The 15,361-nt window shown below is 39.6% G+C and overlaps 1 protein-coding gene across 1 annotated transcript in view; it reads left to right on the forward strand.

Annotated features, from left to right (window-relative positions):
- Positions 1–278: 278 nt before the first annotated feature.
- LOC145350906 (protein transport protein Sec23A) overlaps positions 279–15,361 on the forward strand; it is a 38,787-nt gene continuing 23,704 nt past the window's right edge. The window contains exons 1-9 of the mRNA XM_080200350.1: positions 279–510; positions 1,416–1,473; positions 4,565–4,651; positions 4,840–5,076; positions 5,893–5,975; positions 7,090–7,234; positions 8,897–9,055; positions 10,123–10,238; positions 12,033–12,156. Of these exons, the coding sequence (XP_080056476.1) occupies positions 290–510; positions 1,416–1,473; positions 4,565–4,651; positions 4,840–5,076; positions 5,893–5,975; positions 7,090–7,234; positions 8,897–9,055; positions 10,123–10,238; positions 12,033–12,156 (1,230 nt within the window). The 5' untranslated portion in view covers positions 279–289. The remainder of the gene's footprint in view (positions 511–1,415; positions 1,474–4,564; positions 4,652–4,839; positions 5,077–5,892; positions 5,976–7,089; positions 7,235–8,896; positions 9,056–10,122; positions 10,239–12,032; positions 12,157–15,361) is intronic.

A 15,361-nucleotide genomic window follows, 5' to 3' on the forward strand; every position in this document is an offset into this window, starting at 1 on the left:
CCACCAAAAGTTCCCTGTCCGGGGAACTACTTAATAGTGTAATATTTTTAAATATAAAAATGTAACTATTTGACTTGAATTATGCAAACTTAATTTTCAGTGTATATGTGATGCATTCTGAGCAACTCATTGTCCTTAAGTTTTCTCTGTAAAGGGAGAATATGCAGGGTTACAGGGAAAAGGCAGGGGAGTGGAACTCATTTGGAGAGCCAGCAGACACAACTCATTGAATTGTCTCCTGTGCTGTAATAATTGTGATTTTTTTTTTCTCTAGAACACCTCAGTGATAATGGCAACATATCAGGAATTCATTCAACAGAACGAAGAGCGTGATGGTGTTCGGTTCAGTTGGAATGTGTGGCCATCTAGTCGACTTGAAGCTACGCGCATGGTGGTTCCTTTGGCTTGTCTCTTTACTCCTTTAAAAGAACGCCCAGATCTGCCACCAATACAGTATGAACCTGTGCTGTGCAGCAGGGCTACCTGCAGGGCTGTCCTTAACCCGTTGTGGTACTGTATCTGGAATCTCACTGTTCATATTTTGTTTCAAAAGATGAGAACTGATTAATCTTGAAGTCATTTTAGTTCTTTGTGCATTATGGCCCATCTGAGCAGCCATCGTAATGGCGAGTATCCCAGTTTGGTACTGACTTAACATTAAATACATAAAGTAGGAATAGCTAAAAATATTTAACTTCTGAAATGCAGTGAAAAATATTTCTGTGGAGGTTTTAATGATGATTAATTTACTGTTTTCCTTCTGATGCTGCAGTTTCTATGTAAGGTAGCTAAAGAACTGAGAGAATAATGATGCAGTATGTTTCTACCTCACTGATGTAGTGCCAATATAGTAGGCTTACCCTGATGCCTGCTTTTTTACAAATAATGTCATTAGCTGTTTGACTTTGTGCTGGTAGTAAAAATATCAGCTAGAAAGAAATCTCATTCATAATGAGGATAAGTGAGTCCCGATTAGAGCATCATTATAGTGCGTAATGACAGAAGTGATGAACAAATTCAATATGCCACTCCACTAAATCCAAAATTTAGTTGGATGCTGAATGTAGTTTAGGTGCTTGAAGTATGAGTGAATATTGAGAGTTATCCCTTGCAGGCATACGGTAACTGATCAGACTAGACTTGGTTGGCAAGGGGAAGACAAAATATGTTAAAATATTCAGTTTATTTTAAATTACATTAATCACAAAACAATCTTCATGTGGCATAGTATGGAGTAGTAGAATGCACAATAGTGATTCACAAGAACTGAATGTTGAAAGGTAGTGTTCCCCATTTTAGGAATGTTCAAAACAAATAAAATTAGTAATGTATGTCAACATATTGAAAAAATGAAATTGTCTTCCAGGAATCATAAAAATGAAATATTGATTTTTTTTGTCTTTATTTTAAAATAGTCAAGTGGACTACAGAGCAAAACTCTGGGCATGCAATTTTTGTTTCCAGAGGAATCAGGTAAGGCTTAAAGAATTTTAACATGGTGCAATGCATCTTGTAATATGTGAGCTAATAAAAGGAAAAGTAAGAACTGACTAAAAGAAATGGAAAAAAAAGCTTTTGTTCTAGTTTTCTAGTGCTGTTCTCCCCATTGAAATGTTCCATGTTTGCAATCTTCAGAATGCAGTGGATTTTTCAAGGATGGATCATTATAGCAGAATGTTATAGAAGAAATTCTAGTTCAGTGGGAAAGTATTGCAGTAATTCTGTTGAACATAATTAGAAGTGCAAAAACTCTCTTTGCAAATTTGAAGGACTTCACCTAATGGATTTTTTTATGCTACTTTGTTAGTTGTCTTTATGAATGAGAATGACAATGTATCCCACTTGTTTGCTAACTGGTATAAACCATTGATTTCAAAAGAAATTTGGTCTCAAAAGAGACATGTTAAACTTTTTGTCTAGTACACATCATGACACTTCTCAACAATACCAGGGGAAAAACAGCAATATATACTGTGTGAGAATGTTGAATGGTTTGCAAGTGGACTCTTTATTGGGAGTGACATTGCCATGGAGAATACACAATTGATGGTGACTGACAGATAACTGCCAAGCATTGCTGGAATTTTAAACCAGGCTGCTTTACCCTGAGTGGTCAAGGCATTACTATGTGAAATGGAGGTGACTGAGGATAAAGAATTTTCCATTTCATTAATATTTAATACTGATATCAATGAGCAGTTGATCTTTTGTGAGATTAATAACTACTGTCAGGTAGATTGTAAATGGTATGGAGACTATCTTGCTTGACCCCAGTCCAAATTTTGAAGGTGTCTGTTTCAGATTTTGCACTCAAAACAGTTGCAACCATGTCATCATGAAGGAACTACAAGATTGTTATGAAGTTCCTTAGTCATCCAGATCTTTGGAGCATAATCCACAGAGCTTTGTGATTTACAGAATCAAATGTTTCTGTCAGATCAGTAAATGCAATCCAGCGTTCCTGGCTGTGGCGTCTGGCCCCTTTTAAGGGGTGATCTTCTGAAAGGGTCAAATGCCTGGGCTTTCCAATTGGGGCTCCACTCCAACTTGTCTGGGCTTGATTAAAAATGAAATATTGATTTTTTTTTTGGTCTTAGTGGGCTTGTCCCAGCCGTTAGATCCCAGGGTCATGTCTCGAAGCATTGAATCTGCATCACCCTGTAAATAGTTGTTTGTTAATAAATATCTATAGTTTGTTCTTAACTGGTGGAACCACGTTACTACACAGGTGTTGCTCTCGTTATTTTTCTGACATAACTTTTTATGTCAAAAATAACAAGAGGCAACCTACCTCAGGTATTAACAGATTTTGTTTTGAGTATTTCCCCTTGTGTTATAGGTCCCCAAGGGCAAGAAGATTCCCAAAGGAATGGTCATCTGACCCTTTGGAACTTTTGTAATAAACAGGGGAGGCAGTCAGAAAAAGAACAAAAATAAAAGTCAAAACAAAGATGCAACAAAAACAAAATGTTAGAGGTTCTTTCACTGTGGAAACTGAAAGAGCACTGATACTCTAGAAATACTGGGGGCTGGCCATCAGGGTGCTCCGGGCGGTGAGGGATCGGGGCTGGCCTGGGAATTGTCATGGGGGCCATAATCCGCCATGGAGCGGGGGGCTGGAGGGCAGCACTCTGGGGGTACCGGGCTGGCCAGCAAACGAGCTGGCCGACAAACAGTGAGAATCCCCACAGTACAGAAGGACGCCATTTGGCCCGTTGAGTCTACACCAACCACAGTCCCACCCAGGCACTATTCTTACAAGCCTCATTTACCCAGCTAATCCCCTTGACATTAGGATCAATTTAGCATGGCCAGTCAACCTAACTTGCACTTTGGAGTGTGGGAGGAAACCGAGCACCTGGAGGAAACCCATGCAGACACGGGGAGAAAGTGCAAACTCCACACAGACAGTGACCCAAGGTGGAGTTTGAACCTGGATCCCTGCTGCTTTAAGAAAGCAGTGCTAACCACTGTGCCGCTCTGAGAGTGACAGATTGGGGTCACTATGCATGCACAGAGTTCTGGAGCCGTCAGCCTCTGGCGCGAATAGGCTCTGCCCTGCCCCCCCCCCCCCCCCCAAAAGTTTTAACAATATCCATGACAGTGACCTTTCATCCATTCGTATAGGATCTCAGAGCTGAAGCAATGTTTAAGAAGCTAACCATAGAAAATCTAGTATCCAGCAGAATCTGAAATCAACAGCTCCCAGTAAAATAATCAATATCTTTGTATTGAATGTGTGCGAATTGCATGGGCTAAACTCTAATTATTAAACGGTGTTCTTTTGATCTTCTGAAGCTTGTGATTGGCTTGTTTCAAAAATATAACAAGTGAATGGAATGTTTTTTGAATATTGCTAAAGAACTACTTCTGTTCAAATCAATTTTGTTCTGCTTTATATTGAAACTACTATTCAACAACATGGTGGTACAGTGACTAGCACTGCTGCTTCACAGCACCAGAGACCTGGGTTCAATTCAGATTCCCTGTGTCTGCGTGGGTTTTCTCCCACACTCCACAGATGTGCAGTTTAGGTTGATTAGCCATGGTAAATTGCCCCTTAATGTCAAGGGCAACTAGTAAGTAAATACATGGGGTTATGGGATAGGGCCGGGATGAAATTGTTGTCGGTACAGACTTGGTGGGCCATACAGCGTCCTCCTGCACTGTAGGGATTCTATGATGATTCTATGGATTATGTGTAACAAGTTGCAAGTCCTATTGTCAGCAGCCATTAAGACTAGAATTTAAAAAGGCATAATGTTATATGAAATATCAATACAACAACTTGGATCTGTTTTTTCTCCGAAAAGCCTGAAGTTTAATGGAATGGAATTTAATGTGATGGAATTTTATTGCTATGCCTGTTTGAATGGTGGAAAATACCCATCAATGCCGTAGTAGATTTCTTTCCTAACATTGTGTGGTGAGGAATTTTGTACTATTGAGGATCATGAAAGTGTGCTACTACAACCATAAGATACATTGGGTTATGTGTGAGTTTCCTGCATGCCTAATAACATAATTATTGTGTTCCTGATTTTACAAATGATCTGTTCTGCAGTTTTCACCATCTTACTCGGGTATTTCTGAAGTAAACCAGCCAGCTGAACTATTGCCGCAGTTTTCAACTATTGAATATGTTGTCCAGGTAATAAGAGGAGCTAATCTTCTCAATGTTTTAATATTACACTTGCAAAAACATTTTCTATATTACCTTAAGTGAGAACTTGTTTTGTGTGACTTGGATTCACTGAGTGATTTGAGTCTTATTAATGACTGGTAATGTTTATGTAAGTGCATTAATTGTACTGACTATCATTTCATTTTGTTGAGAAGCGTGGTACACCTGCCCCCCTCATTTTTCTGTATGTGGTGGACACTTGCTTGGAGGAAGATGATCTTCAGGCCCTCAAGGAATCCCTGCAGATGTCCCTGAGTCTGCTCCCATCCAATGCACTAGTTGGTTTGATTACATTTGGTCGAATGGTGCAGGTCCATGAACTGAATTGTGAGGGGATTTCCAAAAGCTATGTCTTCAGAGGCACAAAGGACCTGACAGCAAAACAAATTCAGGTGAGCTTGGGTGGTTGTTCAAAAATTCAAAGATGTCATTTATATTATTTGAAGTAAATCTCATCAGCAAGTGATTTCTTTTTGATCTTAACGTTTGGATTTTTTTTCCCTATATACATAACTTTTTAATCAAAAATCAAATTGATTGAAAGTTAAATTTTTGTAATTCTCCAATTCTCCTCTCTTTTCCTATCATAGTGCGTAGTTAATGTAATTACACTACGTAGACTCAGTGATCATATTTCTTTGGCTAGAGCTAGCATTTGCAGAACCTGTACCTATTATCTTTGCTTCCATGGATTCTTTTAAACACAAATATTTTGATATGGTATATATTTGCACTTCAAAATGTTGACTGTGCAATGAGATGGGGCAATGCCATTTTTAAGATTGCAACAAATTTTCCTCTAAACAGTTTTTATTGATTTCAGCTAAGTGAAAATGAGTTTACAAATAATTCAGTAATCAATTTGGAGTATATGTTGACGCTTTTTTCAACGATCCTAATTCCACTTCCTCACATTTTGGGTCCCAAAATTGTGATCAGCTTTCATTTGGAAATTATTTTCATTTAAGATTGATTAAAAGTAGTAATGTTTTTCAATCAGATTTTATAAAATTGTCCATACTGATGTGAAATAAGTTACTGCTTAAGGCAGTGTGGACAATCTTCAAACTACTAATATATGTTTTGTTATGATACATGAGCTTTGGAGCAAGTTGTTGAATCTTCACTATTTCCATGCTGCCAGACTACCAGATAGCAAGATTAACTTCTTGTATTGAAATAGGTGTTTTTTTTCCCCACTTCAATAGGATATGTTGGGTCTCACAAAACCATCAGCACCAGTTCAAGGAAGGACCCCTCAATCACAGGAGCAACCTGGCATATCCAGCAGGTATGTTGACTGCAACCAGTTATGACATTTTTTGAGCAACTCTTAGCATTGCTTTTAGAATTTAATGGAAAATATATTTCTAGATGAATTTTGGTTTCTTTTTCACTGTGTACTTCCCTCATTTGCTAGATGTTTGTCAAAATTAGTAATTTCAATGATAAAGCTTCTGTTACATGTTAAATGCAGGATCACAAATTAATCTGTTTGCTCATAGAGGAACAAACATGAGATGTCTTCTATCAATCAGTCTTTTGGAACTGGGATTCCAAAGAGATTGCCCATCCCATCCCATTTAAAATAGCATCACAGTAACATAGAATAGGATATAGTGCAATTTAGCTCATTGAGCCTGCACTGACTTTGTGAAAGAACATCCACTCAGGCCCATGCTCTCGTTCCAGCCTTATCTTCATAACCCTGTGCATTTACCATAGCTGTTCTACTTAACCTGTGCATCTTTAGACTGTGGGAGGAAACCTGAGCATTCGGAGAAACCCACACAGACACTGAACGTGCAAACTCCACGCGGACAGTGACCCAAGGCTGGAATTGAACCCGGATCCTTGGCACTATGGGGCTGCAATGCTAGCCACTGTGCTGCCTTGCTGCTCATGTATAATTTTCAGAGTTTCTTCTCAAGTATTCATACAAAGTAACATAATTTTCAAATATTCTCGTTTTATCTCTGACTAGCTTTTATCAGAGAGTGCAGCATGTTTATTCCTAAACACAGTAGTAACAGTCAGTCTCTGCCATTTGACTGTTTTATTAGTCTACCATAGCTTGTTACTCTGTTTCATCTGATTTCTTCCATTGTTTTCAGTAACAATTGATTCATTTTTGTAGTAAGCTTTTTGATTATCACAAACTGTCTTCTTGAGTCGACCCATAATACTAAAAAGTCTAAGAAATCAAGTCCTTGGCTTTAATTTTAAATTCAGTTTATTTTGGATGTAAGATTTAAGATAAAAATATATCCTAGTTGAATCCTTTAGCTGTCAATTCCTAACACTCTTTACAAAATGGAATAGCTGGTTGCCTTGTTTTGTTTGTTAACCTTTTCTTATCTAAGAATGCTCCAATTGACACAGATGATATGCTGCTTTTATTTAAGGTTCTTGCAGCCTGTTCAGAAGATTGACATGAATTTGACAGACCTGCTTGGGGAACTTCAGAGGGACCCTTGGCCTGTATCACAGGGAAAAAGACCGTTGCGATCCAGTGGTGTGGCCCTGTCAATAGCTGTTGGCTTGTTGGAGGTAATGAGCTGCAGGCTTATGATTATTGTTAGGATATTAAACTTTCAAAACAAACTGAACAGTGGGTTATTGCTTGACATTTAGTCCTTTTCTGAGGACTTTGTGAATTAATTTCCTTTGATCAGTGCTTTCCCTTGGTATCTAAATAAGCTATATTTGTATTACGTAAAGCCTATAAAACTGTAAAAGTTACTGCTCAGAAGGGGTGGATATCCCATGGGGCTGTCAGATAATTTCTCTAGATCCTGTTTCGCATGAAGGGAAAACTGAGCACAGTTCTGTACTGTCCTCATTCAGCAACTAGTGATTATTGATGGTATCAGATTAAGGAATGTTTGGAAGCAGGTCATGTCTCCAGTTCACATGTCGAAAACAAAGAAAATTACAAGGGACAGGCCCTTGGGCCTTCCAAACCTATGCTGACCATGCTGCCTGATTGAACTAAAACCCATTACCGTACTGGGGATCATATACCTCTATTCCCTTCCTAGTCATGTATTTGTCAAGATGCCCCTTAAAAGTCACTATCGTATCTGCTTCTATTACCTTCCTCGGCAGCGTGTTCCAGGCATCCACCACCCTCTGTGTAAAAAAAAAAAATTGCCTTGGATATCTCCTTCAAATCTTTTCCCTCACACCTTAAACCTATGCTCCCTAGTAATTGACACTCCTACCCTGGGGAAAAAGCTTCTGACTATCCACTCTGTCCATGCTCCTCGTAATCTTGTAGACTTCTATAAAGTCACCCCTCAACCTCCATCGTTAAGTTAGAACAAACCAGGTTTCTGCAACCTCTCCTCATAGCTAATGCCCTCCATACTAGGCAACATCCTGGTAAATCTTTTCTGTTTCCTCTCCAAAGCCTCCACATCCTTCTGATAGTGTGGCGATCACTATATTCCAAGTGCTACCTAATTAAGGTTCTATAAAGCTGCAACATGGCTTGCCAATTTTTAAACTCAATGCCCTGGCCAATGAAGGCAAGCATGCCATATGCCGTCTTGACTACTTTCTCCACTTGCATCCTTGAGAACCCGAGCAATCAGAAAAGAAAGCATTTGTATCTAATATAGCAGTTTTACAAATGCATTGCTCTCTATTTTCCACCCATTTTATTCTATGATGGAGGGGAAAAATGGCAACTTGTTCTTAAATCTTTGCCACCTTGGATTTTCCTTCTCTGATGTGGAGATGCCGGCGTTGGGCTGGGGTAAACACAGTAAAAAGTCCAATGAAATCTGTTGTTGAGACTTCTTACTTGCTTTTCCTTCTTTATCAGCCAATGGCGATCTTGTCATTTGACACCTAGATTAGGAATAAAGGGGTGTGCCAGTGTGCAGTGTTCAATGCCGGGTAAATGCTAATTTATGGGGCATCCAGTGGAGCTATTAGAGGGTGAAAGATACAAACCATAATTATAGTGGATGTTTCTCAGTAATGAAAATTTGGGAATGGAGGAGCAGAAAATATTGAAATCATTTATGTACAAGAGATCTTTTTGTTTTCAACTTATTGCTAATGCAGTTCTATTAGTCCAAATTGTCATATGAATTTAAGTAGTGCTGTTGAAGATGTACTGGCTTTAGTTCAGATTATTCATTGGTTCATCTCAATTTCTTGTTGGATTAAATGGATAATTAATACTTGAATGCCTTCCTTCAGGGTAGCTTTCCTAACACTGGAGCTAGAATAATGTTTTTCACTGGAGGACCACCTACCCAGGGGCCTGGTATGGTGGTGGGTGATGAACTTAAAGTGCCCATTCGTTCCTGGCATGATATAGAAAAGGACAATGCAAGATTCCTGAAGAAAGCAACCAAGGTGAGTCCACTGGTTCTTCTTTATTTTCATAATCTATCATTGGGCAGAGTATAATTTAATTATATGAATAGTTTGTGATATGTAAAATATGAGATTATGATGAGTAGATAATCCATCCAAATTTGAGTGACAATCTAGTCATTCTGGATTATAAATATTTTTTTTTCTGTTTAAACTACAAAAAATCAAAGATTGTGGGTGATGATTATCTTGCAAGGAGCAGGAGTAGGTTATTCAGCATTCTCATAACATATTCCAATGTTTGACCATATAATCTGAATTGACATCTCAGCACGTGCTGAGTAATTGTTATATTGAGTGATGGGCAGCCATTAAACCAAGAATCATAAAATCCCTACAGTGCAAAAGGAGGCAATTTGGCTTATCAAACCTTCAACAACAATCCCATCCAGGGCCTACCCCTGTAACCCCACATATTTATCTTGCTCATCCCCCTGACGCTATGGGCCAATTTAGCATGGTCAATTAACCCAACCTGCGCATGTTTGGAATACAGGAGGAAACCAGAGGAAACTCATGCAGATATGGGGAGGAAGTGCAAACTCCACACAGACAGTGACCCAAGGCTGGAATTGAACCTGGGCCCTGGTGCTGTGAGGCACTGTGCTGGCTTAGACCATGCCTGGCACCTCAGAAATGGTCATACAAGATATCATGGTACAGTTGGAACAGCAAGAAGTTCTGAAATACTGGCCAAATATTTTTTCTTAAATCAACACCCCAAATAAGATTATTTGATCATTCGTTTGCTTTCTCTGGGACTAGCGATACGCAAATTAGCTGCAACACCTACCTGCATAACAGCGACTGCACCTTTTAAAAACAATTACTTCCTCATACCCTGAGGTGCGTTGAGAGATAAATGCTTTCTTTAATTTGTTCTTTCTTTGGAAGATCACTTGCTTTCACTTCTAAAACTTCTCCATCTAAACCCATGTGCATCACTTTTTAATCTCAAACTTATCTACTCCAGTGATGACCTTGTTAGTGGCTTTGTTCCATTTTGGATACATTGTTTGTAATTTTCGAACTTTTTTTTCCTTTAGCACTATGAGGCTCTGGCAAATCGCGCAGCAGTAAATGGACATTGCATTGACATCTATGCTTGCGCCTTGGATCAGACTGGTCTATTAGAATTGAAGTGTTGCTGCAACCTGACTGGGCAAGTGATTACCAAATAAATCAAACACTATAAGGTCTAACTAAGAGAAGGATATCTTCTCTTAAATGCTGCAGTGCAACATGTTTAATACAGCAACGGTTGTATAACTTGTAAATCGGTTGATTTTATTTTTCTCTAATTCCCCGAACTGAGTGAATCTGTGAACTGAGTGAAACTGTGTATCTTTTTCCCTATTAAGAGAAACCAGTTGGGTTCCTGATGAAGCAAAATTCAGTGAGTCTTCATCCGAAAATTCAGGCACTTGCTTGACAAAAACATTTAGTAAGTGATGGAATGAAGTGCAATCAGTTTTGCCCACTTTAATCTCTTTACGTTTTAGATTCTGAGCCCCTGAAGTTCTTTTAAAATTATTTTCTCATCATGGTGATGGATGTCGCACCAAAAAAATACATAGTTGGTCCCATTAAGCTTACAAATTGGCAGTCTGTAGCAGAATGGAGTAATACAATAATTACTAGCTGAGTAAAACACCCTGAGATAAAGTTTCCACTTTGGCTCAGTTGGGAATTTGAGCTCAAAATGCTTTGGTTAGCTTTGTTCAAGGGCAGAACATTGTCCATTAGACCCTGCTGGAATTGTGTGACCATTCTGAGCTTCGGAACTCTACGTTCTAACTAACAGCCTCTGCCAAGACTCTTTCCCAGAACTACAACATTAATAATCTTCCTCCAGACTTCCTGACCAATTGGGATGGGTACGGTGGGCAAGATGATACAGTGGAAATATGGGAAGGGGTCGGGGTGTAGGTGGCGATGGTGGTTCTTCGGTGGTGTGCACCTTTTATAGCCACTTTATAATGTGTGATGACAACCTACTCCACAGAAAGGGAGGTCTTTGTTCAGGAGGTTGTAGATTCCACAGCAACCTACGAATGCTTAGACATGTCGAGGGGGCTCCGATTCTACATGTAGGCCCTGTGGTGGGAGTTTTACCTCCTTCTAGCTAGATCTCGGCTTCTATCCCCTCTGCCCCAAGGAGGGGTATGTAGTTGCATAGAGGTAGCTGATGCTAGTTTGGTGTCGTTCCTGCTTTTGGACCAGGTGGTGATCATGTGATCTTGGCTTCTGTCCCTCAGCAGAGATAAAAAATAGAACAATGTAAGTTGCTCCCAAACCATGGTGAAGGTTGACAGCAAGGAAATGCAGCTGAAGGCAAGTGTGGTGCAAGACTGATGATGTCTCCAAGAAATTGAAATTTGCTTTTAATCAGTGATTTGTACTCTGGAGATGGAGTGCTTTGAACAGCAGTCTCCCATTGGCCGTGACTGAAGTTTTCAGCTTCCCAGCTTATTGCTTTCACTGTCAAGATGCCAGTCTGCTGTCATCTTCCAGGGTTTTCCCATCCAACACTCTCCAGGCATACCTCCACCTGGCTGCAAAATGTTTGCTCTCCAAAAGGTATTTGTATAATTAAAACTTATACAATTAAATTATACAATTAAAAATGCATAATCTTCCATGAACAACATCCTGGGGGGATACCATTGACCAAACATTTGACTGGCCCAGCCACATAAATACCGTGGCTACAACAGTAGCTCAGAGGTTGGCAATTCCACAGCAAATATTTCACTTCCTGACTCAACATAATGGAATGCCAGGTTGAGATGCTTTCATAGGCAGATTTGAATGCTGCCTACCACCTGCAGCTGACAATCAACCTTGTAAAGGGACTAACAGGTGTGCTTCTTGCCTGAATATTTTAAGCATTGTACTGGTAAATGTCTGTGTCATTAAATAACCTTAGAATATGTGTCTGCCTTTATTAACCTAGGGGTTACATTGTGATGGGGGACTCTTTCAACACTTCTCTCTTCAAGCAAACATTCCAAAGGGTTTTCAGTAAAAACTTACAGGGGGATTTCAGAATGGCATTTGGTGCCTCTTTAGAGATCAAGGTAAGCAAATATTTTTAATTTAAATGTAATGTCTAAACTTGCTAAGTTTATTATTAAGGTTCTGATTTCACTGTCTGGCATGTGAAATATTTGCTTTATTTTTCTTTCTTTCTCAATTGCTTTCATATTCTGCCACTTCTATTGCACCCCACCCCCACTAATGGAGGTCCAGCTCACCCACCTTTAGTGAAAATAAAACAACTTCATTATCATAGTGTGATCATGTTCTCTATTACTGTGAAATTGACTCTGTTGATTGCAAGAAGGCAACCACTAGTAATGTGCATCACTATTGTGCCACATCTGGTGTTGAATGTACCTTGTTAGACTTGGTTATGCTGACTGTGGTTATCTGTAATAAGCCTGTATCTTGCCAGGCTTCACTGTAATTCTGGTTATGTGTCACCATTGCAAAATTTTATTTTGGTTTGTCGTGTCAATTGTGTTATAAAATTTTACAGATGAGAGTAATTAAAATATACCCACGTATAAATGTGGTCAAGTCGTGCTTTTTAATAGAAAAAATTCAAAACTTAAAATTTTAATATCAAAAATAATCCTTTATTACAAGTAGTCTTGTTCATCAATGTCACGTGTGTATGACAATTCATTCTTAACATTAAAATGCTCAAAACAGAATTTTAAAAATGTGTCTGTGAAACAGTGTGCCAGGAACGATCATAAGATTGTAATCTTATCCCTGTTCAGAGTGCAATTATCAATAATTAAAACTTTAACAAGATCACAAACTATAAGATTAATGAGATTGATGCTTTTTGTTCAATGAAAAATATCCATGATTTAATTCAAAAGCTGTACACCAGCAGAATAGTAGTAAAAGAGTGATCTTATTTTCTCTGGCTGAATTTTCCTCCTGATGTCTGCAAGAATCTATCCAGACATCTGATGCCAAGGCTAAGCTTGATTTGCATCCATGAAACCTAGTTTGTTTACACTTAATAATTGGCTGAGATGATCGATGGTTTGCACCACTTTGGAAACAGTAGAGAGCATCATCTATAGAACAGCAGACAAAAGAATCTGGAAGAAAAAATACATTATAAAGGCTCTTCAGAATTGTAGTACATATGAGTTTTAAAGTTTGTGAATGATTCTGTGTCAGGTGTCTTGTTTTGCTGCTGAAGGTATTTTCATGATATGGTAATTGGGCAACTTAGCTGTTGCTGATTTGAATCAGCAAGTCCACAGATGAATGTGGATTTATTGAGGATTCTTTTTATTGGTAGCGTTCCATCCAAAAGTAAAGTAAAAAGATAGTGCCAATTCTAAATACAAGGTCATTCATGATGAATAACTGATGGCAAGCTGAAATGACTTGTAAAGGCATTTGGCTTGGGTGGCAACTAGCTACTTCTGAAGTTTTATCTGTCAATTGACTAAAGAATTGTCTGACCTAATATTTGAGAATAATAGAACATAGAACATTACAGCGCAGAACAGGCCCTTCGCCCCACGATGTTGCGCCGACCAGTTAAAAAACAATGACCCTCTAACCTAAACCAATCCCTTTTCATCCATAAACCTATCCACGGATCTCTTAAACGCCCCCAAACTAGGCGCATTTACAACTGCAGCAGGCAGGGCATTCCAATCCCTCACCACCCTCTGGGTAAAGAACCTACCCCTGACATCCGTCCTATAACTACCCCCCCCTTAATTTAAAGCCATGCCCCCTCGTGCTAGCTTTCTCCATCCGAGGAAAAAGGCTATCACTATCCACCCTATCTAAACCTCTAATCATCTTATATGTTTCAATAAGATCCCCTCTTAGCCGCCTTCTTTGTAGCGAAAACAACCCCAAATCCCTCAGTCTCTCCTCATAGGACCTCCCCTCCATACCAGGCAACATCCTGGTAAACCTCCTCTGCACCCTCTCCAAAGCCTCCACATCCTTCCTATAATGTGGGGACCAGAACTGCACACAATACTCCAAGTGCAGCCGCACCAGAGTTGTGTACAGTTGCAACATGACGCTGCGACTCCTAAATTCAATCCCCCTACCAATAAACGCCAAGACACCGTATGCCTTCTTAACAACCTTATCTACTTGATTCCCAACTTTCAGGGATCTATGTACACATACACCTAGATCCCTCTGTTCATCCACACTATTCAGAGTCCTCCTGTTAGCCCTATACTCGACACATCTGTTATTCCTACCAAAGTGAATTACCTCACACTTCTCCACATTAAACTCCATCCGCCACCTCTCGACCCAGCTCTGCAACCTGTCTGTCTCCCTGCAAACTATGACACCCTTCCTCACAATCTACCACACCTCCGACTTTGGTGTCATCAGCAAATTTACTAATCCACCCAACTATACCCTCATCCAGATCATTAATAAAAATTACAAACAGCAGTGGCCCCAAAACAGATCCCTGAGGCACACCACTCGTAATTGAACTCCATGACGAATATTTACCATCAACCACCACCCTCTGTCTCCTATCTGCTAGCCAATTTCTGATCCAATTTCCTAGATTACCCTCAATCCCATACATCCGCATTTTCTGCAGAAGCCTACCATGGTGAACTTTATCAAACGCCTTCCTAAAATCCATATATACCACGTCAACTGCCTTACCCCCATCCACCTCTTTGGTCACTTTCTCAAAAAACTCAATAAGGTTAGTAAGGCACGACCTACCCGCTACAAAACCATGCTGACTATCTCCAATCAATTCATTACTCTCCAAATAACTATAAATCCTATCCCTAATAATTTTTTTCTAAAACCTTGCCCACAACAGAAGTAAGACTCACCAGTCTATAATTCCCAGGGAAGTCTCTGTTCCCCTTCTTAAACAATGGGACAACATTCGCTATCCTCCAATCTTCCGGTACTATACCTGAGACCAACGACGACCTGAAGATCAGAGCCAGAGGCTCTGCAATCGCCTCTCTTGCCTCCCAGAGAATCCTAGGGTAAATCCTGTCCGGACCAGGGGACTTATCTATTCTCAAACCCTCAAGAATATCCAGCACATCCCCCTTATCAACTGCAATACTGTCTAGTTTACACCCCTGCAACCCAGTGTTCTCCTCAGCTACATTCATGTCCCCCTGCGTGAACACTGAAGAGAAATATTGGTTCAATGCCTTTCCAATCTCTTCTGGTTCCACACACAACTTCGCTCTGCTGTCTGTAACTGGCCCTAATCTTGCCCTAACCAACCTTCTG

The sequence above is a fragment of the Carcharhinus amblyrhynchos genome, chromosome 12, assembly GCF_965287045.1.
Source record: "Carcharhinus amblyrhynchos chromosome 12, sCarAmb.v2.hapA, whole genome shotgun sequence".
Taxonomy (NCBI): domain Eukaryota; kingdom Metazoa; phylum Chordata; class Chondrichthyes; order Carcharhiniformes; family Carcharhinidae; genus Carcharhinus; species Carcharhinus amblyrhynchos.